The sequence below is a fragment of the Coenobita brevimanus genome, chromosome 80 (genome assembly GCF_032717465.1).
Source record: "Coenobita brevimanus isolate Jiangsu-jjx chromosome 80, ASM3271746v2, whole genome shotgun sequence".
NCBI classification, from domain to species: domain Eukaryota; kingdom Metazoa; phylum Arthropoda; class Malacostraca; order Decapoda; family Coenobitidae; genus Coenobita; species Coenobita brevimanus.
In genome coordinates, this window is record NC_137033.1 from 11575972 (window position 1) to 11597794 (window position 21823).

A 21823-nucleotide genomic window follows, 5' to 3' on the forward strand; every position below is an offset into this window, starting at 1 on the left:
GCATCAAAATCATCAAAAGCAGAATTGGAGAGAAAAGTCTGGGCAAACAGAAGAAACATCTATTGAACCATCATTGCAGGAAAGATGGGGAAAGGAAGATGTGTATAATTATTTTAAAAAAAAAATTCGGCAAGATGTCACCAGAAACAGGATATTTTTGAGTTTCAGAGTTAAGAGCAGTTGGGGTGAGCATAATTTATTTATTTTTGTTTTTAGATGAAGGACAGACTAAGCAAGATTCCTGTCAGAAACGATTAGAACTTAAGATTCAAGAGTAAGTTGGCACGGGAGCCTTTTCTGACCCACTTCCTTGTTGTGGACAACATTAGGACGAGTGTGATTAAGCCAAGGCTTTTTCCTTTAGTTAAAAGGTAAGAGAAAGGAATGTATACTTTCATGTCCGGGAGGATACCCTCTGCAATACACAAAGCACACTCAGATGACTCTCAGCCATGAAAGCAACAATCATTCCTGGGAAAGTCAGAGAGCTGCCTGTGGGCCTCCCAAGCTGCAGCACTGACGTGCCACAGAAGCCCCTTCTTGAGAAGGCACACAAGCCTTACTGGAATGGTAGTATGGGTTACTGAGATATTAGTGAAACTAGAGGAGCTCAGTTGAGAGAAAAGATTAATAGAATAAGCAAAAGAATTAGGTGTAAAGTAAGGTCATTTATGTTGGAACTCTTCCCAAGGGTCAGGGATATGGGAAGGGTGCTTTACAAGCTGTTCTTGATCACTAAGACTAGAAAAGATGTAAATATTCACTAGGTGCATCAGTGAATAAAGAGGAGTGCCAAAGATGGTAATGAACATTGAAATCACCTAAAATGGAGACCTTAGAAAAAGGAGAATTATAAAGAATATGTTCCAAATTTGAAGCAAAACAGTAAAAGAATTTGTGACAGTCGGTAGAAATAGGAAATATTAAGCAGCACAAATATATTTAGTCAGAGAATGACGAGAACGCCAAAGCCAGCGTGTGGAAAATCTAACTATTTAAGTTCCGAAACAAAAGAGCAGGTTAAATTGTTGCATTCATATACACAATAACCACCTCTGGTTTTGAAATTAGAATAAAGAAAGTACGAGGATAATGAGTGGGGTTTGCTGTCAGTTGCCTCAGTCGGGTGAGGTGTCAAGGAGAAGTGGTGTTCAACAGATTGGTATTTCAATGAAAGGCCGCAAATGTAGCAGAAATGAATAAAAAAGAGTGTCAGACAATGGGTCACTATATCTAGTTTGGTCATTACTGATAGAGGGAAGGATGATGGGGTAATTAATGCCCCCTCATTCCCTCTCGGACTCCGATGGTGGATGGTTTAAAGTCATTTTCCATAATTTTGAAACAGAAGATGTAACGTGTAATGTGTATGTAGCTTTGTGTAGACAAGTGGAGAAAAATTATTGGGAGGGCATACTGTCCTACTCTCCATGTTACTGAAATACTGCGACAGACAGCAAAGGAAAATGGCCAGGAGCTAATCCTGAGGGCTAGTTAAACGGGAGTTCCAACTCTCTAACAGTAGCTTTCCATCCACCTCGGGAATACCGCCCTGTTTGACTGGTGTTACAGTTTGCTCCTGTTAGCATTCTCTTAGTCCAATTTCCTCTACGATTTGATTCTAGTTAATACCAGATGCTTACGATCAACTTAGACAGATAGATAGATAAATAGATAGAAAGATTGACAGTTGGAGAGAGAGAGAGAGAGAGAGAGAGAGAGAGAGAGAGAGAGAAAGGGTAGCCTGAGAGTAGTAACAATGTCACCATCAACTCCTCCATGGCCTGCATCTTCTCTACTAAGTACTTCCTTTAGACACCATACAGTTTTACTCAGTTGAGAGTTACAGGAGCCTGGGTATTATTTCCTTCTTTTCCCTTCTGTCATCAGGATGTTTCTTCTCGTTTCGTTTATTCTCTCTCTCTCTCCCTCTCTCTCTCTCTCTCTCTCTCTCTCTCTCTCTCTCTCTCTCTCTCTCTCTCTCTCTTTTTTCAACTTTTCCATCAATCCACTATCCAGTCCCTTTTTTTTTTTTTTTCCATCATGAGCGTAGGAACCCCGGGCTATGCTGCTCAGTCCGACATTTGTGGCGAGGGTAAACGTGCATATTACTTCTACATTTAGGAGCACCTCTTGAACCTAACCAGTCCGTCAGCCACTCCCTAAATATTTTCCAATGCAAACTTCAGCCGTGTCCCATATTACGGCCCTGATGATCCAGCATTTACGTGATAATTTTTTATACGTTTTCCATAGTGCTTGTATTGCTTATTTTCTTCCTCTATCTTGTCTTCATGATGCCTTCCTCCTCCTCCTCTTGCTCTTCTTTATCTTTTATCACCACTTCGTTACCTCTCTCTTCCTTGCACAAATCTAATTTAATTTACATTTCCTTCGTCTTCGCCACCAGCTCATTCATCTTTTAACATTTTATACTAATATATATATTTTTTCCTTTCTTCCTGTTATTCAGCATCTCTTAGTGTGTCTTTCCACATATTGTATTTATACTTTCTTTCCTCACCTTTCTCTATTTAAAAGTTCTTCTCGTTTCTTTTCATGTTTATTTTTTAGGACTGTATTATCCTTTTTATCTCATTCACTGCTCCATGTAATCCCCCATTTTACTTTTAATTTTTCTATTTCTACTTTTCCGCCAGTTCATCCTTCTTTAATATATACAAATAAATAGATCAAGTTAATAAATAAATAAATAAATATAAATGTATACATATACAGTATATGTATACATACGTAATATATATATATATATATATATATATATATATATATATATATATATATATATATATATATATATATATATATATATTCTATCATCACTGCATCTTGTTCAGCGTCTCTGTTTTCCCACTTTTTCTTTTTTTCCTTACTTTTCTTCCCTCATATATTGTTCACCAGTTCTTCCTCCTTTTTACAGCTTTCCACTTCTCTTTTTTTTTCACATTTTTATATTAAACATTCTTTATCTTATCCTTCCCCTGGTTCACTCTCTCCTCCTGGCTCTTCTTATTATTATTTCCTTTTTCTGTTTTATCTCATATTTCATATTTTAACTGGCGTCTCTTTTTTCCCCTCCAGTTCGCCTTCTTCTAATTTTATTTTTTCCTGTTTCTTGTCTTCTCACATTTTGTTTTATCGCACTCCTCTTTTTCCTCTATTTCACCGTCTTTTCTGCTCTCTCCGCGCCTGTCCCTTCCTTTTCTTTTCACAGCTGACGGTACTTTTCACTTTCTTCCAACAGCTCATATCTTTCACTTTCTTCTCCTTTACCCTTTTTCTTTTTACATTAATTTTCACATTATAATTTTCTCCTATCCTTCTCTAAACCACCATTTCTTCCTCCCTCTCTTCTACTCCTCTCCCTCCCCCCTTCCTCCTGCTCTTCCCCACTACACCGCAGATCCCGTCACCATATGCTCTCCCCTCCGCCTGCTAGCAAAGGTGTGGAGAGGGCGAGAAGAGGGGGAGGAGCGGGAGTGGTAAGGCTGGGTCACAACTGCCTGTCGCACTGGGTGGTACCTGGGGATGGAGAAGGGGAAACGGGGAAATTAATAACTGCAAAAATTCCTGAGGGAGAAGGGAAATTAACAGAGCAGATGTGCAGTTTCATCTTATGCATTCAGATAAAACTTGGAAACTGCATACCCAATCCTGCGATATGTATGTCGATGTCGTTGAAATCTTTATGCTTACTTTCCTCTATTTATGATAATTTCCACAGCAACAGAACTAAGTAAATGGTTAATGCACCTGTGAAAAGTGTTTGACGTTTGACATAATATACTCTACTCTTTTTCCTAACCCTGCTGTGGCTCTGTGTAACTTTCTGCATCTCTGTCTCTAACTATAGCACCACTACTAGCCTTCCTTCACTACTACTTGTACTAACCTCTTTGTACTGCCACCTCTAACTGTAACACTAATCTCCCTGTACTGCCACCTCCATTTCTAACACTACCACTAACCTCCATGTATCTCTATCACTAACCTACCTCTACCACTATACAAGCCTTTACGTAACTTTCTGCAGCTCCACTCTCCTGTACCTCTTCCTATAAATCTCTTTCAATCACTGCCTTTACTTCTAAAGCTTTACCTCCCTCTGCCTCTAAAGTTCTACTTCCATCTACCTCTAAAGCTCGGCCTTCCTCTCCCTCTCCCATTCCCAAATCTCTATTCCCTTCCCTCTACCTCTAAACCTGTCTCCTTTTATCTCTGCCTTCAGAGCTCTACCATCACCATCCTCATCCTCTAAAGCTTTACCTCCCTCTACATGTTATCTCTAAACCGACCTGAGTGAGAGGTTGGTGCGCCTGCTGGATGCGTCAGTGAGGGTTGAGCACTCTGTAGCGTGGCGGTGGAGGATCCTGCTGCCCTCTATCGGCTGGCGGGAGCACTCCAGGCAAGGGCACGCCGCCCCCACCACCCAGTCCACCGCTGGGATTCTTCTGCAGGGGTTACCAGTGACCATAAGATGGGGATTGTGTGGGGGATTTGAGGATAGGAGGTGTTTAGGAGGGAGACTGTGTTGGGATTCTGGGAAACAAAGGGACTTAAGCACTATGTTCAGATTTGGAGATATAAAGGGGTTTAGGAGAGCAATTATGTAGGAATTATACAAAGAAATTTGGGCACTGTGCTGGAATTTTGGGATACTGAGAGGCTTCGGATAAGGGTCGTGTGGGGATTCTGGGACACAAAAGAGTTTAGTCCAGGGTTGTGTAGGGATTTGGAATAAAGAGAGGCTTAGGCAGTGTGCTGGGATTATGGGATAAGGAGGGGTTTAGGCTTGGAAAATATGTAGGTATTAAGGATACACCGTCAAAAGGTTTGCACAGAGATTTGGGATATTGAGGGGTTTAGCCTGGGATCTGTATAAGGATTTGGGATACAGGAGCTATAGTAGGACTCGCGCGCGCTCGCGGCCGTGGCGCGGCTCGCACCTGTGTACAGTGTTGCCACGTTTTCTATACCGTTATCTCTCTCTCTCTCTCTCTCTCTCTCTCTCTCTCTCTCTCTCTCTCTCTCTCTCTCCTGGCGGGAAATGTGAGCCACCTTGAGTACTTTTGATTCTTTTATAAGTTATTTATAATTGTGCTTTCATCTGTTAATTTGGTTTTGTTATATTTAGTAGTAGATGGAGTGTCAAAGTTACTGTCTGCTGAGAGGTTTGTTACGTTACTGATTCATACACCCCGACGTAGTGGTCCAGGGGGGAGGGGAAGTGTGAAGGGGGATTTGACCTGAGACACCCAGGAGGGATTAAGAAGGGAGGAGAGGGGAAGGGGGGGCTGGATTCACCTACCACGTGGTCAGTATTAGAAGAGAGAGAGAGAGAGAGAGAGAGAGAGAGAGAGAGAGAGAGAGAGAGAGAGAGAGAAATTACGTGTATAGATATATGTGCATCAATAGGAACAATGTATATCAGTGTGTGCAGTATGTACAAAGGAACAAATGAATACAAAGGCAGTGACAGACCTCTCTCTCTCTCCCCCCTCCCCCTCTCTCTCTCTCTCTCTCTCTCTCTCTCCTGGCGGGAAATGTGAGCCACCCTGAGTACTTTTGATTCTTTTATAAGTTATTTATAATTGTGCTTTCATTTGTTAATTTGGTTTTGTTATATTAAGTGATGCCGACAATGCATTCAATGCATGCCTCTCTCTCTCTCTCCCTCTCCCTCTCTCTCTCTCTCTCTCTTGGGACATTGAATCTCCTCATTCTCCCTTGGGACATTTATTTTAGGCCAGATGGATGTGTAAGTATTGCCACTCACAAGAATTACATGAATTATTTCTTTTACTTTGGATATTGGCATATTTCTTCTTTTTTCAGGCTCATTATCTTATATCCATAACTGTGATATTATTACCCACCCTAAAACTACGCTAAAAACCAATAAAAGTGACTACAATATCTTTTAGCAACACTGTACAATATGTGTACCATGTTTCTGTGTTACTGTATAAATATTTTATGCATAATAAGATTACTGTTGATTCATCCATCAAAATACACAAGTGTAAGTTTTATTCATCTGAATTTATCGAATTTGTGATGCCTTATACATAAATAGCTTCCGTTTCACATCGCAAGTTGGGGAAACGTGGCACCATTGCCCACAGGTGCTGGCCACACCCCCGCCGCAAACAGGCGGGAATCCGACTATAGTTTTTCTATTTGACTTTGGGATATAAAGGAGGGTTGTGTAGAGCTATGGAAATACAGAATTTGAGATGTAGAGATTTCTAGGCTAAGTTCTGTATAGGGGTTTGGGATATACTCGTAGAGTGGGTTTAGGGCCATGATTTGTTAAGGGATTTGAGGTTTTAGATGAGGAGTGGTTTAGGGTGGGGTTTATGTAAGAATCTGGGGCTTCGAGAGAAAGGCGAGTTTGGGGAATTAATTTCAGAAAAGGGGAATGGTGGTGGGTAAAAATAAGGGACGGAGAGGAGTTGGTGAAAAAGGGCTTGTTGAGGAAAAAGGTTAGGGGAAAGAGGATTTGAGGGAGAAAAATCGGAGAAAGAGGAGTGATGAGATTTAAGTTGGAGGGGAGAGTTGTGTCAGGGTGTAAGTTGGGGAAAGAAGGTATTAAGGGAAAAGCTGGGGAAAAATGGGGTTATAGAGAAAATTAGGGGAAGAAAGGAAAGAGGGTATTAGAGAAAATATGAAGAAAAGAGGATGTTAAGGATAAACACGAGGAAAGAGGGAGGGACGGGGGGTTGGGAATTAAGACTGGAAAGTGGGGTGTAGTGAATGAAGAGGAAGAAAGAAATACTAAGATTTCTTTTTGGGGCGGGAGGGGGAGGAACATGTGTTCTGGTTGTGGGGATCTTACGAGTACAGCTATGAAGTATGATAATTTTTTAGAAAGGGCGCGGAGTTGTAATGGGGGAAAATCAGAATCTATGGGATGGCAGGAAGGTGATGACTGGGTGTCACGGGGAGAGGGGGAGGTATCAGAAGCTGTGGGGGATAGGAGGAATCTGATTATGGTCACGGTGGGCAGAACTAAGAGAGGGAAGGTTGGATTGAGATAAGGATGTATTATTTGGGAAAGAAAGCAGAGTCTGTGGGAAGGATAGTATGGCTTTGATATGGGATTACTGTGGGAAAAGACACTAGAATCAATGAGGGCAAGAAGGGGGTTGGGCTGGCTTAACGGTGGAAGGAAAATAATATCTGAAGGGGTAGGAAGGCACTGGGTTGGGATTATCGTACAGGGACTTAGATTATGTAAAGGGTTGAGAGGAGTTGGGATGAGGTTATTGCGGGAAGAAGACAAAATCTGTAGGGGTGGTAAGAAGAGTGGTGAGGCTGTGATTACTGTGAGAAGAAAATTCGAAGAAAGGGCTGGTTAAGGAGGCTTTGGTAGGGAGTTGGTGCAAAAAGAAATAAAAATCTGTGGAAGTAGGGATGAGTTGTATTGGAGTTATTGTGGGAAGAAGTCAGAGTCAATCTACAACGAGGAAAAAATCTGAATCTATTGTGAGAGGAAATCAGAGTCTATTGTGGAGGAAATCAGAGTCTATAAGAATTCAGAGTCTATTGTGGATGGAAATTAGAGTCAAGTATGGGAGGAATCAGTGTCTATAGGGGGAGAGGAGAGATTTTACTTAGGTTATTGAGGGAAGTTAGGGTTGGAAGTTAGACAAGTTTTGATTGCGTGTTACCATAGGAAATTCAGAATCCGTCGGAGTTACGAGGTACAGAAGTTGTGAAATTATGGAGGGAAAGTTGGGACTATCAGCAAGCGGGAGAGCGGCTTTGGTACGGGTTATTGTCGAGGAAGTCAGGCTCGGAAGGGGCTGGGAGGAGTTTAGAAGGGGCTGATGTGAGCAGAAATCAGCTTGTTAGGGTAAGGAGGGGTTCTGCTGTACTTACTGAGGGCAGGGGAAAGAATCTGTGAGGGGCAGGGATGATCAGGGCTTGAATTATTGTGGGGGAGGGGGTGTGGGCACTGAGTTTTGGCTGGGGTTGCTATGGAGTTGACTCAGACTATGGGTCGCGTTCTAAGTGACACTGGAAATTTCGTAACGCCTCTTACGTCGCGACTGGTTCCGCATGTTACACTTCAATATTCTCCTGTATGTTACTGATTCAAAAATATATCGATGTTGAAACGATATAACTGGCATACTGCAGAATTCTGAGATATACTATGCAAAATAAATCACTAAGAAGAGATGCTACGATGATTCTTATGTCACTTAGAATACGGCCATAGGTAGGGTCTGGAAGGAGTTGAAGTGGTTATTAGTGTAGGGGAGAGGCGAGGGAATTATATCCTGTGAGTGGTTTGGAAGTCTTTGATTGGCAGTTACTGTGTCAGGAAGTTAGGATGTGGGGGTTAGGCTGAGGTAGAAATGGGGGTTGCGATGTAGGATATTGAATGAGATGTGAGTGGCATTATGAGATTTGTGTAAATTTAAGAGGGGCAGTATAAGGTTGTCAGAATCAGTGTGAGGTTGTGACAGCTATTGTAAAGTAGATTACAACTGTAAGTATGGGGTTAACAGAGTCAGTATAAGGTTGAGTCAGTATGAGGTTGTGAAGGTTGGCGTGAAGTTGTGGGAGTAAGGTTGCAAGAGTCAGTGGGATGTTAGAAGAATCAGTTTAAGGTCGCGAGAGTTAGTGTGAGGTTGTGGAAGTTGGTGTGAGGCTGACAGTCAGCGAAAGGTAGTATGTCAGTGTGAGAAGACGGAGAGCAAGGCGTAAAGATGCGACTCATTGTGGTCCAACCTTATGAATAAATGTGAGGTTGTTAATCAGTGTGAGACTGGGTCAGTATACGGTGCAAGGTTATGAGTTAGTGTGGTGTTGTGAGTCAGTGTGAGGTTGCTTAGTCAGAGCAAGGTTGTGGATAAGTATGAGAGTGTGAGTCAGTGGAAAGTTGTGAGTCGGTGTCAGGATGCACGGGTTGCACGGGTAAGTGTGAAGCATGAGTTTATGAGAACTGTATGTTTGACTACAAGGATTTTTGTGGTGAACTTCTTACATTATACTTCACACATGAGTTTATACAGGTAAACATAAACTGTACTTCATACTTTATACTATATACAATATGAGTTTATATGGATATGTATCAGCTATGCATCGTATTATACTTTATGCATCACGAGTTTATACGAGTATGCATAAAATATACGCCATGCTGTACGCGACTCCAAAGGGGTATGTTATCAATAACACTAAATATTTAATAGCAAGGGAATGTTTTAGGTGGCTCTCCAAAGCTAATTAAAATAACTTGAAAGCAATAGGACTACGGTAAAAGACAGAAAGACGTTATTGTACCGGGATGGATAATTTGCCAGGGTTGTATTCTTTTTGCCAAGTAAAGCGTCGTAGCACTTCTTCCTCAGCGATTAATTCTTGACTGTTACGCCTCATTGTTCTCTTGTCTCATTCATATTTCTTTAACATCAGCATAGTTTGCATCAATAGCAACCAAAAGGATATCTGGGGGTAAAATAAATCGCTGAGAAAATCGTGCCAAGAAATCTCTGAAGCTAAGGAGAATATGGCACAGGTTCATACTCGAAGTGGTTTAGGATATTTCGTTACACATCTTTCTTAGCGAGTTATTCTGCAACGTACTCCTCAGTATCCTCTCGTAAATGCAAACCAAGCCTATATTTAAGGGATATAAAAGACACACAGTACGTTAAGTTATATGCAAAACAAAATGAACAGGAGCAGTGAAGACTCCACAGCTATCTAGAATTCGAATCTTAGTCAGGTGACGGCAAGGAAAGTTATTATTTGCCTAGGAGAGACAGGAGAGTTGGGTGGTAACGGGGCATGTAATTTTTTCTTTGTGTGGGAAATTATTGCTGAAAATTTACTTAAATGCCTGGGGGTCCCTTTTCTCGAGGATTCTATGGCAAAATGGATAGATAAATATATGAATAAAGAGAATGATAATGATGAGAGCGAGAGAGAGAGAGAGAGAGAGAGAGAGAGAGAGTCACAAACTTTATATAAAAAATTCATGTTCTATCCAGGTCATAAAAAAATCAGGAATCAATTAGGACTAGGTCAAGATGAAGGCAAGGGAGATACCAATGATCGAGTTTGACATGCTATATTTGTGGTCGGTGTCATGCAACGTGCCATCAAAAACCAACACATCATGCGTTTAGTGGCTGATCAATGGGAAGTTTATCGCAAGGCAAGAAAAGTGGTGGTCATGCACTGTTACACCCACTAATAGACTTTTTTTTTTTTTTTTGTGATCGTGCAGCTCAGGCATGCTTGGAGGGTCTGGTCTCATATTTGTAAATTTTCTGGAGTTGAAGTTGTGTATAAGGTTAATTGATCTCGGCTGGTACAGTAACCAAAATTCTCACAGACTGGAAATGTTGGGTTGGAGAGAGAGACAGGTTAGAGCTTGAATTTTTTATATTCTTTCATGTTTCAGGGTTCCATCTTCAGGGTTTTGTGTAGCCTGAAACATTAAAGAAAATAATGAATTCAAGCTCTAATCTGTGTCTCTCACCCACCCAACATTTCCACTTGTCGTAATGGATCACCTCACAGCTTTTCTCAGACCAAGCTGTTGCATTAGTTTAACCGCACACATTTTTCATCTTACCTCATTCAGCTATCAAATACTTCAGACAAATTCGACTGAATATTTAACCTGTTCACTGAACTCGTGGAGCGCATGTATTTTATTCATATTTACTACAGACGGATTTTTGAAGTAAAAGAAACCCACCAAAAGTCAAAGAATTTAATATAGTCCCTTGAACCCTTCACTGAGATGGGAGCTCAAGTGTTTTATTTGACGATTTCATTCAGCAGGGGGAAATCCTACGCATTCTAAGGGTCATATAAAAAAAGAGAAATGGGAAGGACTAGGGAAAAGATAAATGTCTCCCAATATTATTCATCTGTTACGGAGACATCCTTATCACGAACATTTGCTCAGACCTTTCAAGCCCATCATTAGTTAAGATCTTTTATGCATACTCCTCCATATTCCTCGGGCGTGCTTGAGGGTCTGGCCGTCCAATTCTGTCCTGATAGTTATGGGAGTGCGATAAGCCCAAAATGTTCTGAATTATCGTTGCTATAAATTGGCATAACCGCACAAGCGCAAATTATTTTCCACGATATTTCACTTCCCTCGCTGGCGTTCTCAGGGTCAAAAAGCTAACCACTGGTGGAGTCAGGGGTCTGGGGCTGTATTTAACAACGACGTTTGCCTTTTTTTTTTTTTTTTTTTTTTTTTGAGAGAGAGAGAGACAGCAATGAACAGGTCTCCGCTGCAGCTAAATATATTCCGAATATCTTAGCATGGTCAGAATTTTCTCTCTTTAATATTCAATCTAATTTGGTTCCCTAGTGTTTGTTAGCTGGATGAGTTAAACTAAGAGGGTAGACAAGCATTCTTTAACACAATTTCAGCTGATGCACTTTTAAGAATATTACTCCCGTGTTTGCTCTAGGCAGGAGGCAGGAGAAGCAGGTTCCCCGTTTGGCCCCACGCAATTTGGTATTAAGATCTCTAAGAAATATTTATTGAAACTTTTTTATCATTATCATATACCCGTTGTTAATTGTGTAGCTCTGGTGTTATCACCTTACTAATCTTTAAGTTTTTATCTACTGTCTTCAGTTATTAAATATTCGAGCAAAATCCAACAACATAAATTTTACACCAACAAATATTTAAAATTCTGTTAACAACTGAATGCTGATATAGTATTATGGATGACACTTTTCTTTCTTTTTTTTCAAGAGAGAAACTAAGACTTAATGCAGCATCAAGACGCTTTATCAGTATGAATATTAAAAACAGCGGACCCTAAATATAGCTGTACCGTAAGCGTTGACGTAAACTCTATATATCGCTCCTACAAATGAACTAGGTAACTATTTTATGAGACGAAAACAATGCTTTGAAAGTTGCGAGACAAACAATATACAATTCGTCCATGAGAATGCTTAGATTAAAAAAGGAAAATACTTATGGCAAAAAGCAACACAGCATTCAGCCATAAAGTATCCAAGCGCAGAAACATACAACTTGTGTCATAATCTTTGCTTCTGTCATCATGCAGATAAATAAATAAATAAATACTGTTAATGAACCAGTAAATGAAATCCGTGCCTGCTTGTATCGCGTCAAACTGTGTATAGATATAGGCTGTGAGCTAAGGAAATCTATCAGAGAGTTTAAAAGAGAGTGCATGGATTCTCGATGGCCTGGGTGACTTACTGAAGACTTCGTGGAGGATGTTTTGGTGGTGCTCCATTTTTGCCTTGTTAGACAGAAGGAGAGAACGGGATGAGGGTGACGACCAGGCAGGGACATAGAAAACTGGAAGCTAATTAGAAGTGTGTGTGTGTGTGTGTGTGTGTGTGTGTGTGTGTGTGTGTGTGTGTGTGTGTGTGTGTGTGTGTGTGTGTGTGTGTGTGTGTGTGTGTGTGTGTGTGTGTGTGTGTGTGTGTGTGTGTGTGTGTGTGTGTGTGTGTGTGTGTGTGTGTGTGTGTGTGTGTGTGTGTGTGTGTGTGTGTGTGTGTGTGTGTGTGTGTGTGTGTGCTACTTCTACTTTTTGTGTGATGTTTTTACTCTGTGTTCTGTTAACTGGTCCGCTCCCTCGTTAGTACAGAAGGCTTCAGTGCTTCTTTCTTAATGAATTTCGATATTTTGCCATGACTCTTCACCCTGTGCTATTTATGTCACTGAATTAGGATATTAACACATTTGGCTCATGAAACATACCAAGGAATATCAGATTAAAAGATGCATTAATCAGCAGTTACTGGAGGTTCTACTGAACCTTCTAAACCAACAGGAAAGCGACCCTGTATGTGTGTGTGCTGCTTTATGATTCTAATATTTTATGTGGACCTTTTCAGTTTCATGAAATAATACCCTGAAATTTCTTGAACCGTATCTACGACTTGGAGAACCAGATATTTATAGTTAATATATGCTGATTTATGGCTCTGTTGATATGTTTTTTTTTCCTTATTTTAAAAATTACTAATATGCTTGAAGTAAATGTGTTAACTACCAGCACATAAATTTTCTCTGAGATGCTTCTAGTTCAGGAACAGGAAATGAGTTTGAATATTCATTTTTCATTTTTATTTATTTTCTCAATGGCAATAAAGTTAGAGCTGCTACATTTTTTAGACACCTTCTAAGATCTATTCCTTCCTACATCATCATATTTGCTTCAGTTTTAATCGTGGCCCGAAATTAAGATACTAAACTCGACAAAAACTTAACTATCATCCTATGTTTTCGCTAAAGTATTCTAGGACAGTGTTTTGAAAGTTCATGAATATCTCCAACATTATCTCTATGAATAAAAACCTGTGTGTATGGTCTGCATATGTTAGAAGTAATAGGGATGTTAATTAACCAAGCATATAACACATTTAACTGAGAGGCATGTGGCTGGGAGGGCGAGGGATATAATGAGAGAGGAAGATAAGAAGGGAGGGGGATAGGAGGCTTTAAATACTATCTCTAATGTGTTTATCGCCTTAGTGGTAGACAAGCAGGGAGATTAAAGGGGTTTTATGATGAGGTGTTTAAGTGGGAGACATGCCAGGGACTCTCTTGGCCACATCCTGTTCCTTATAGCCTTATTTACGCTCCTCATGTCGCTTCTCATACCATACCTCACATAGCATCCCACTGCATACCCCATACCACATCTCATATATTATACCAAATCTAATACCATACCGCAAATCTCATGCTACATCTCATATCATACATCACATAGCACACCATAACATATCCCATATCACATCTCTCTTTATACTTCATCTAATACCAGAGTATGACGTGCTTTATCTCTTACGGTACCTCCTACCGCACCTCACATCATCTCTCACACCACATCTCATATACCATACTATGCATCAAAATTCACTTCATAACACATACGTTTTCAGCACCTCATATCATGCCTCACATCATATCTCATTCCACACCTCATAGCACTATTCATATCATAATTCACACTATATATCACAGAACACTCCTCCCTACACCTCATGCCACATCTAGCTCCACATTTTAATACCACATCGCATATACCACATCTCCTACTGCATTTCATACCATATCTCATACCACACATCAAATCCAATTTCATACCGAACCCAGCACCATGCATCATGTCATTCCACATGCCGCACCTCATACAACATTATACCACCTCTCATAATGCTCTCCTTTCTACACTTCATGCCATAAATCCCAAACCTCATGTTACATACTACAATCTTTCCACACCTCATAACACACTTCATACCACATCTACCACACACCATACCATACAGTACATCACAGCCCTCCCCATACCTAATTCATGCCATAAACATACTCTGCACCATATTTAGTATCACCTCAGATCACATGCCACACCTCATAACACAGCCCCTGCCACACTTCACACCACATCTCATACCACACTTCACACCACAAATAAACACCAGGCCTCATACAATACCACAGCTCGTATCATATCTCATACCACATCATATGCCATACCTAATACATATACCGCATTTCATATCACACCTCAGATCACATCCATACCACATTTCCAAAACATACCTCATCCCACTTAAATGTCATACCTCACATCACATCGCATACCACAGTCCATACCACATCCCACACATATTATACCACATCTCATACCAGGGTTCATACCACGTGTCACACAACACATCGTACCACCTCACATACTTCACGTCTTTTCCACCTCTCATATCACAACTAATACCGCGTCACTCTCCTTGCTTCAAACGACATTTCATAATATCCTCACACCACATCTCTACACACGAGGACACACACACACACACACACACACACACACACACACACACACACACACACACACACTCCACATAACTACACCTCACGCTACACGCATCACAACACATACACAACCACAACTCCAACCAGTTCCCTAGAACACACACACACACACACACACACACACACACACACACACACACACACACACACACACACACACACACACACTAATGACACAAGCGTCCTGTTAAATGCTGGTATGTTACAATTAGCCAGGCATTTCTCATTCACTCCTCCGGCATTCAGTTAACATTTCCTTAATCCCCTCGCTTCCATGACATCAACTGTACCACGTTCTTGCTTATACATGTGATTTTATTAAGTCCTTCAGGCCGAAAGCGTTCTTGGATTAGTCTGCTTTTCTTCCACTTTCTTTTAATACAAGAAAGATTTATAAAGTTTAACAGACACTGCTCCGAAAGATGAGATAAAAAATCAGTTTCATTTTATAATCCTTGTACTGCCAGAGATGTCAACGTCACTGAATGCAGCTGTCCAGTGGTAGTTAAAATTATATAGATAGACACATAGACAGGTAGATAGATGGACTGTACATCAACGTCCTTGCAGTGAAGAGAATAAGTCAAATAGATTTTTCGAAATAGGGGGGCGGACATAGCCTCCGTTAATCCCTTTACTACACAGCTGAATTTTTATAGTTTGAAGTAGGCTAGAACGTAACAAAAGACGTCCTCGGGCTGAAGGAGTTAATAACAGGCACGACGACTGTAGTTACAAAGGCTGTGGAGGGGAAAGGCCGGTGCTGTGAAAGTGAATGGCGTGTTAAGTGAAGGCGAACGAATCCAAGTGAAGGTGTGTGATATTAAGTGATCGTGGTACATATAAGTGAAAGCGAATGATGTGTTAAGTGAAGGTGAGTGATATTAAGTGATGGAGAATAAATATAAGCAAAAATGAATGATGTCTTATGTGAAGGTGAATGAATGCAAGTGAAGGTGAGTGATATTAAGTGATCGTGGTACATAGAAGTGAGTGTGAATGATGTGTTAAGTGAAGGTGAGTGATATTAAGTGATGGTGAATAAATGTAAGTGAAAATGAATTATGTGTTATGTGAAGGTGAATGAATGCAAGTGAAGGTGAGTGATATTAAGTGATGATGGTAAATATAAGTGAAAGTGAGTGATGTGTTAAGTGAAGGTGAGTGATATTAAGTGATGGTGAATAAATATAGGTAAAAATAATTGATGTGTTATGTGAAGGTGAATGAATGCAAGTGAAGGTGAGTGGTATTAAGTGATGATGGTAAATATAAGTGAAAGTGAGTGGTGTGTTAAGTGAAGGTGAGCGATATTAAATGGTGAACAGATTTAGGTGCAAATGACTGAAGCTAAGTGAAGGTAAATTATAGCAAGCGAATGTAAATAAAAGTAAGTGAAATTGAGTGATGCTAACTGAAAGTTTTACAGGAAAGTGAACGACAGTAAATAAGAACGACTGATTGTGAAACAGCATAATTTGCGATAAATGAAAATGATGATAAAGGAAGTGTGATGAAAAAGGAGGTGAGTACAGATGATGATGGTGACGAAGTGAGATGGAAGAAGGCGAGCAGACTTACCAAAGATTAATATAACTGAAGGAGTAGACGAGATAAATGAAAACGACGACTGAAGATGAAGAGTGAATAGTTGAATGATTTTAATGAACTGTCGTTGGGAGAGGCAAAGATGAGCAATAATTAGTGAACACAATGAAAAAACATCTGAATCAAAATAGAAAGCAAAACCATATTCTCCCAACAATACCTATTCCTTATATAATCAATCTTCTTTTATCCTCAAAAGCTCCATCTCCTCCTTCTCGTTCCCCTTCTTACCTCGACATTTTTCCTTCGGTTCTAGCCCCTTCCTACTCTTCATCAGCCTCCCCCTCTCGTCTTTCCTTTTCTTCCTTCTCCCACAACGACTTCAGCTCTATCCTCTGCTTCTCCTTCTGTTCCTCTTTCTTTTTTCCCTCCTTCTTTCTTCAGTCTCAGTTGTAACTTCCATCACCCTTCCCCCTTATTCTTCTTTCTCTTTGCTGCTTCAGACATTTTTCTATCTTTCATCTGTCTCCCACTCTCCTCTTCTCGTTTTTCTTCCTTCTTTTTCAGTCACCCAAATTTCTGTCACCTATATCCTTTCTTGAAAATGTTGCTTTTGGGGAAGATAAACCTATTCGTCGCATCCCCCCCTTTCCAATTCCTCCCGATTCAGTCTCTTGTCTGTCCTCTAGTAACTCCTTTCCTTTTCTCTTTTATCTTGTTCCAACATCCTTTTTACACGATGTCAACATCCTTTATCCTCCCCCTCCTTCCATTCCTTTAATTTTAATCCTCGTTCAAATTTTCCTTTCTCTATCCCCTCACTTAAACTTCTGCATCTTTACAGTCTCTCCTAACTGACTTCTACATTTCACCCCCTCAACTTCTTCAACTTTCTCTTCTCTTCACTCTATTCAGCCCTTCCCCCGTTCCTTTCGACCTTTCTCTCTATCTCCCATAGACAGAAGGGTTCATCTTACCAGACTATGATGTGACCGTCCTCCTACACGATGTAAGGACATATACTGCAACGTACACGCATTTCATTTTGTCACCACCTTAAATCCGCCCCTTCACACCAGAAAACACTTGCTCACCTAATGCATCTTGCTCTCAGGGAACAGAAAAAATATCAACACACCCATACATCAGTAAGAACATAAACACAACCCACAATCCATTCAGTTCTCATCTTACTGTACTTTCACCCCTCACACCAACATACACTTGTTTATCCCACGTACCTTGCTCTCACGGCATAGAAAAATCATCAGCACAAGCTCAACAAAAAGTATCTGAGAGCGCTCGACTGAAGTGTCTGGATATCTTCTGTCCATTGGGTTCACATCCAGCTTAGCCTGGGGCCACAACTACAGCAACAACAGTCCCGCCCCACGACCCATCCCTCTCCATCATCCTTCAACATGACCCGTCCTTCAGATTCCTCCTCCCTTCCCCATCCTCCTCTCCTTTCCCTCACCTTCCAGTCTCCCTCCCCTTCTATGTCTCCTGCCTTCAGCTTCTCTCCTTCTGCGTTTCCTCGACCTTACCTCTCTTTTCTTCCCTTCCCCTAAACTTCTCATCCCTCCTTTTCTCCCTTCCCTCATCATATCTCTTTCCTCACCTCTCCACAGCCACCCTCCCCACCTCAAGCTCCCTCCTACATCCTCTGCCCCTAAACGCCCTCCCTCAACCCTCTCCCTTCTCACTCTCAACCTCCCACCCGACCAATCCTCCACCCAGGTCTCTCCCTTTCCTTCGACCTTCTAGCCCCCTTGGCTCAATTTCCCTCTCCCATTGCCTCCTCTCTCTTCACAAACCTCCACTCATCCCTCTTCCTTCTCCCCCTTCTTTACCTCTCTCCCCTTTTTTTACCCCTCCTCTCTTTTCTGCCTTTCACTCCCCTCTCTTCTTTCTCCAATCTATTTTTCACTCTCCCTCTTTTCCACTTCTTGCTTTCTACTAATTTGCCCTCTCTCCTCCCATCCTCATCCATCCTTTCCAGTCCCTTTCCCACACCTCTTTCCCCTCCTGTTTCCTCCCTCTTTCTCACTTCCCCTTCCCCCCCTTTCCATCCTCTCCCTCCCGACATACCTTCTCTCCCCTTCCCATTCCCCTTATATCTTTCCTACCATCTACCCACCACTCTCCCTCTCCCCATCAACTTTCCACTTTTCCACCTTATGACTCCTCTACCCTCCCCCTCCCTACCACCTCCCTATTTCGTCCTCCACTACCTCACCTCCTATTCCCCCCTCCCTTCCCATCTTTCTCCTCCCGTTCTCATCCTTTCTTTATTCCCCTCCCCCCTTCTCTCCCCTTCCCTAATTTCTTCCCCTCCTCCTCTTCCCCCTTCCCTCCCTCCCTCCAACCCTTCCCATGCCCGAAGGCGGATGTCTTGGCTCCTGGACAGGCTAATTACTGGAACGCATAACACCTGGGCGGTCACAGGTAACGAGAGAGAGAGAGAGAGAGAGGAGGCATGATAAAGAGAGTGAACAGTGTAAAAGGAGATGTGTGTGTGTGTGTGTGTGTGTGTGTGTGTGTGTGTGTGTGTGTGTGTGTGTGTGTGTGTGTGTTTGTGTGTGTGTGTGTGTGTGTGTGTGTGTGTGTGTGTGTGTGTGTGTGTGTGTGTGTGTGTGTGTGTGTGTAGATGGAGGTAGAAGGGAGGCATAAGGGTGGCGGGCAAGGAAGGTAAAGAAAAGAAAGCTATGAAAAAAAAGAAAAAGAAAAGAAAGAAAAAGAAAAGAGGTCAGGACAAGTAGAGACGAAAACAAAATATGATGTCGAAAGGAATAGCTGAAGAAAAGAGAGAAGTATGGGAAGTGACGAGGAAAACGGAGGCAAAAAGGAAATGAACAGGAAAACGAAAAAGGAGAAGTAGAGAATAACGCGGGAAGAAAAACTGAAGGAGAGGAACAGGAGCAAATGTCACGAGAAAGAAAGGCGAGGAGAAAAATATGCAGACAACAAAATGGTAGAGATGAGAAGAAAATTATAAAGGAGAAGAAAGGAAAGAAAAGACAATTCAGAGAGAAATATGGTGCCTGATGAAATATAACAGCTTATAAAGATAGAGTGAAGTAGTGTGAAGAAAGTAATGAAGAAAAAGGGAGTGTGGAAGAAGCAGGACTAATGGCAAGAGTGAAATGAAGAAGTTGGGTAAAAGAACTGACAATGAACATTCAGAATTGTGCAACACCCTCGCCCATCAACTCGTCTAAGGGTCAGACATTTGATTTTGCTCCTGTAACTTGCAATACTTTGGTGATAGAAACTCCGTGTACAAACAGCTAGATAAGGAGTTTATTACAAGCTCACAGTATAATAGTCTGCCCTACTAGGCTGCCTGCTATCGACTGATGCAATAACGCCGTCTTCAGGCGTGGGAAAGCGTGCTGACCTAGCAAGTTTAGTGGGGGCATGTATGCATTGGGGGGGGGGGACATATATACATCGGGGGTAGACATATTGTGGAGGGGGTACACTCCGTGACCTAGACCTTCGACCTATTACTCCCAAAATCGAATTACTTCATTCTACCCTGATTCTTAGCACTTCCACCAAGTTTGGTCCAAATCATATAAAACTATTTCGATTGGGCTTTTCCTATAACTCTGAATCTGGGCCTTTCCCAGTGATCTTGACTACTGATTGCCCTCAAAATCGAATAACTGTTAACCTTGTCCATCCCTAAAGTCTTCCACAAAATTTTGTGGAATTCGATAAAAGCAGAAGGCCATAAGTTGACTTTGCCATGTGACCTTGATCTTTGACCTAATTTTCTTAACAACAGTAGATCAACCCCTAGGCTTACCTTTAACCCTCTACCAAGTTTGGTCCAAATCAAATAAAAAATGTTTTAGATTATTTGTTCACACACAGACGCTAGGGGTGAACTTTGCCACTGCCCTGCTACCTTGACCTCTAATGGATGTAAAAGTCCAGCATTTACGTTCTTGCATTACTCTCAACACTTCCACAAACTTTGGTCAAAATCTATTAAAACTGCTGAAGGTGAAATATCTGGCTCAAGCATTGACCGAGCTCTGCGACCATGATCTTAACACATTGTTAAAAGAAAATTGTTGTCCCTCAACTCCTCTATCAAAGTAGGCTAATATAGGATGTAAAAAAAAAAAACTGTCGAGCTACTTTCTTCACACACACACACACACACACACACACACACACACATACCGTATATATATGTATATATATATCTATCTCTATCTATATACCTAGGCTGCTTCCCCCAAGGAAAGGGAGTATATATATATATATATATATATATATATATATATATATATATATATATATATATATATATATATATATATACACACAGACACACAGACACACACACACGTGCCCGCGTGTCAGTCAAAACGTAACTCCTGCTCTATCCACGAGATAAGGAGAAAATAGACAAGGGAAAGAAAAGAGGAAAAAGGAAGGGGACCTGGAGGAGAGGGAAATATGAGACAGAGACAGAATGATAGCGATGAAAAGAGAATGACAAAGGAGGGAAAAAACAGTGGAGGAGGATGTGAAGGAAAAAAAGGCGATAAAAGATATAAAAGACGTTAAGTCAGACGTGAAGAAAGATATAGAAAGGTACCGGTATTAAGGATGAAGGAAAACAACAACATAAACGGCAAGAAAAGGACAGACAAGAGAAGGAGAAGCAAGCAAAAATGAAAAGAAAGTAGGAAGTGCTAGAGAGAAAAGAACAAGGGGGAAGGAGGGAGGGAAGAAGAAAGAGGAGGAGAAACGGCAGAGGCAGGAATATAAAACGAAAAGTAATACGAGAGAAAAAAAATAGAAGAGTCGAGGACAGAAAATCGGATAGAAAGGAAGGAAGAATGGATGAATAAAGATGAGATGGTAGCAAATAGGCAGGAGATAGAAGGATAGAGCATCATGTAGGTTGTATGAATAAATCTGGCTGGGAAAGAGAAAAAAATGGAAGAGATGTGAAAATAGAATAAAAGGAGGATGAATGAAAGTTGGTACGAGAAGTATGTGTGAAGAGACGGAGAAGTAAAGGTGGAGGAAAATGAACTGAGAATAGAGAGACGAGGCTACAGGGATGGAACTATGGGAGGGTTGGAAGAGGTAAGCGTGCAGGGAAAGGGAAGAGAAGGCTGCATAGAGGGAAGGGAGCGGGAAGGAGCCGGATATACAGTTGAAGGAGAAGTGGATTTGGAGTTGGCAGGGTAAGGAGAGGAAGGGGACAGAGAGAAAACAAGGATATAAGGAGGGATAGAGGAAGACATGAGTAGGAAAACGGGAAAGAACGATAGAGTAATAGGGAAACGTAATTATATAGGGAAGATGATAGAAAAGTGTCTGGAGGGAGAGGAGGATATATACAGTGTGTGTGCATAT

The 21823-nt window shown here is 41.2% G+C and overlaps 1 protein-coding gene across 1 annotated transcript in view; it reads right to left on the minus strand.

The window, feature by feature from the left end:
- LOC145409260 (cardioacceleratory peptide receptor-like) overlaps positions 1-21823 on the minus strand; it is a 94618-nt gene that overhangs the window by 22912 nt on the left and 49883 nt on the right. The window contains exons 9-10 of the mRNA XM_080279742.1: positions 4317-4472; positions 3420-3543 (exon numbers count right to left, since the gene is read on the minus strand). Coding sequence (XP_080135868.1) covers positions 3420-3543; positions 4317-4472 — 280 coding nt within the window. The remainder of the gene's footprint in view (positions 1-3419; positions 3544-4316; positions 4473-21823) is intronic.